Here is a 2,652-nt window from a genome sequence, read left to right on the forward strand (position 1 = left end):
CCGTTTTGAGGCTCGTCGGAGCATTGAGCTCGGCTTGACTCGGCCCAAGGAACGGCGAGCTTTGGGTAGGCTCGGCCCGAGCCGGCTCGAGTTGGCTCGCGTCCAGGTATAGTGGGCACCTCGACGTAGACGAGAGCGTCTCCTCTCATTGAATGCGCCTCGCCGGAAATCCTGAAATAAATGCGAGCATCAGGATTTGAATCCTGATGGGCTAGGATACCACAATCCCTCTAACCATCCAATCACATGTTGATTCGCAAGGTGTATTGTTGTTACGAATAATATCTCTATCTTGTACGAGGAAGCTCAAGTTACGCTATTTTCTCTTTGTTTAAGTAGTACTGGAAGATACTTTTCTGTTTCAGAAAATCCTTACTCTTTTGCAAAAAGGAAAAAAGCAACGACTCACTAGTCCTTAGTCCGATTTTTCTTGTTCCTCTTCCTCCTTCCTTTATAAGGACCGGGGGACCGGGTGCCTCCCTATTTCTCCTTCAGCTCTCCTTTGTTCGCCTTCCTCCATCTTCAACCCAAAAACAATGGCCGTCTCCCGCCTCAACCCCGTAGCCTCGCCTTACCTTCCGATGACACTCGCTTCCACGTGGTGCTACCCCTCTCCTTTCTCCTACCCGCCGTCTCCGCCCCCACTCCCGCCGGCGCACGGGTGGCCTTTTGCCTACGGCGGCGACTGGTGCCACACAGTGGGGATGCCCTCGTTCCCGCTGCAGACAGCATATGGGTACCCCGCTCCATTGATGGTGTATTGCTGCACGGCGCCGCCACCGCCACCGCAATCGGCGACCCGTTGTCGAATCACGGAGATCATCGAGGATGGAGGCGAGGTAGCCTCGAAGGAAGAGGTAAGGTACGAGCGTTCCCCGCGCTCCGTCCTCACTCCTTGGAGCAGAGAGCCGCCCACTTCGCCCCTGCTACCGCGAGCGCCGCTTCTGCGTCCCCCGCCGCGTACGTCTTCCGCGGGACCGCGCCGCCTCCAGTGGCCACGCCTCGCCTTCAACCCCAAAGAGAACAACACGTCCCTGATGATTCGCAATATTCCCAATAAATTTATGTATGTAATACTAGTTGTTTGCCCTCTTTGTTTGATCGATCTCATGTCACCTAGCTAGTTCATGCTCGATATTTTTGGGTCTTCTGCTTAAAGATTGACTTCATGTGGGACATTGCAGGAAGAGGAGATTCATGGCCATCCTCGACCAGCACTGCGCCGAGGAGAACGCCAAGCTCGGCCGCGACGGCGAAGGGGTCAGGTCCGAGTACGACTTCCTCTACGTCCCCGTCGACTTCCGGTATGATTGCTAGCGGTTTCCCCTCCCGAGAGTTACTTTCCATACAATTAATGCTACCTTTTCCTACTCTTTGAATCCAATCCGTGTGCACCGTTTTGATGAGGTTTATTGTCCTTTGCACAGGACGAGGTTCAACAAGGGCTACGCCTTCGTGAACATGACAACGGCGGCGGCGGCGCGGCGGCTCCACGCGCACCTCAACGGCCACCGCTGGGAGGCCGCGGGCTCCAAGAAGGTGTGCGACGTCGTGCACGCGCGCCTGGAGGTACGCGCCTAGTTACTGCTCGCTCTGGCTCGTCGGTTCAATCTCCCCGTCGCGTGCTGCGCGCTAATTAATGTCCGCCATCATCATGTAATTGGATTGGGATTCGTAATTCGTATCGCATGCAGGGGCTGGACGGGCTCGTGGCGCACTTCTCGGCGTCGTGGTTCCCCTGCGGCGGCCGCAAGGATTTCCTGCCGGTGCGCTTCGAGCCGCCGCGCGACGGCGTACGTTGGACGGCGGAGCACGTGGTCGGCCACCTCCAGCCTCCCCGCTCCTGCTGATGGAAGCGCTCGTCGGCGGCCGCCGGCCAGCGGGCCTGGGTAAACTATCAGTCAATCTTTCTTGCATTCTATCCTCGTCCATGCCATGGATGGATAGAACGGGAGATAGATTATATCGCCTCATCATTCCATGTGTTCTACAAAGTGTCGTCCCTCCTGGTTTAGTCAGTCACTAGAATCTGGTAGAACTAGTAGTAGCAGAAGTGTCTAGTCCGTGTCCTAGAATCTCCTTGTTGTATGACATGCCGGTGCGCGGCACCTCTGAACTGATGGCCTCTCGCCAGGAAATTTTAATCTCTGTTGTTGTATTACGTGTGCAAATTTCCAGCGAATCAAAGAGGTCCTAAATGCATAGTATGCGTCTTCGTGTTATATGCAGGTCCCATGAGTTGATAATAATTTAAAATTGAAATGCTTATACAGAAGAAGAATCAATTATATCCGTGCCCCGTGCTTCAGAACCAAAATATTCAGTTGAGCAAGCATGCTAATCACCGTGACAGCCTCTTCTCAAATTTCTTGTTCAAGATTTATACTATGCATGATTGGTGTAGTTTTGGGGGAGAATACATTTCTGTCGGGTACATTTTATTTGGATGGAAACCATTTTTTTAAGCAATGCCTAGTTCGGCCCAAGATGCTGTTTAATTTTCGGCCAAAACTGGTCACAATTTTGAAATTTTGATAGAGCTGTTCAGTTTAATACTTTTGTTTTTCAAGAGAAGGCCTCATGGCACTTTTACTTAATCTCTGGTAAAGTTACATCCACAAGTACATGCGATAATAAGAAGCTGGGAGGCTT

General features: G+C 52.5%; 1 protein-coding gene across 1 annotated transcript; it reads left to right on the forward strand.

Annotated features, from left to right (window-relative positions):
* Positions 1–396: 396 nt before the first annotated feature.
* Positions 397–2,182, forward strand: LOC123162326 (protein MEI2-like 6). Its single transcript, XM_044580124.1, has 4 exons — positions 397–1,066; positions 1,185–1,304; positions 1,428–1,569; positions 1,695–2,182. The coding sequence occupies exons 1-4, from the start codon at positions 537–539 to the stop codon at positions 1,848–1,850; spliced, it is 948 nt and encodes a 315-aa protein (XP_044436059.1). The 5' UTR covers positions 397–536; the 3' UTR covers positions 1,851–2,182.
* Positions 2,183–2,652: the final 470 nt, after the last annotated feature.

The sequence above is a fragment of the Triticum aestivum genome, chromosome 7B (assembly GCF_018294505.1).
Source record: "Triticum aestivum cultivar Chinese Spring chromosome 7B, IWGSC CS RefSeq v2.1, whole genome shotgun sequence".
NCBI classification, from domain to species: Eukaryota; Viridiplantae; Streptophyta; class Magnoliopsida; order Poales; family Poaceae; genus Triticum; species Triticum aestivum.

Coding starts and splice junctions, on each gene's coding strand:
- LOC123162326 (XM_044580124.1), top strand. CDS start 537: ATGGCCGTCTCCCGCCTCAACCCCGTAGCCTCGCCTTACCTTCCGATG. Junction 1,067..1,184: donor AATATTCCCAATAAATTTAT/GTATGTAATACT, acceptor GGGACATTGCAG/GAAGAGGAGATTCATGGCCA. Junction 1,570..1,694: donor TCGTGCACGCGCGCCTGGAG/GTACGCGCCTAG, acceptor TATCGCATGCAG/GGGCTGGACGGGCTCGTGGC.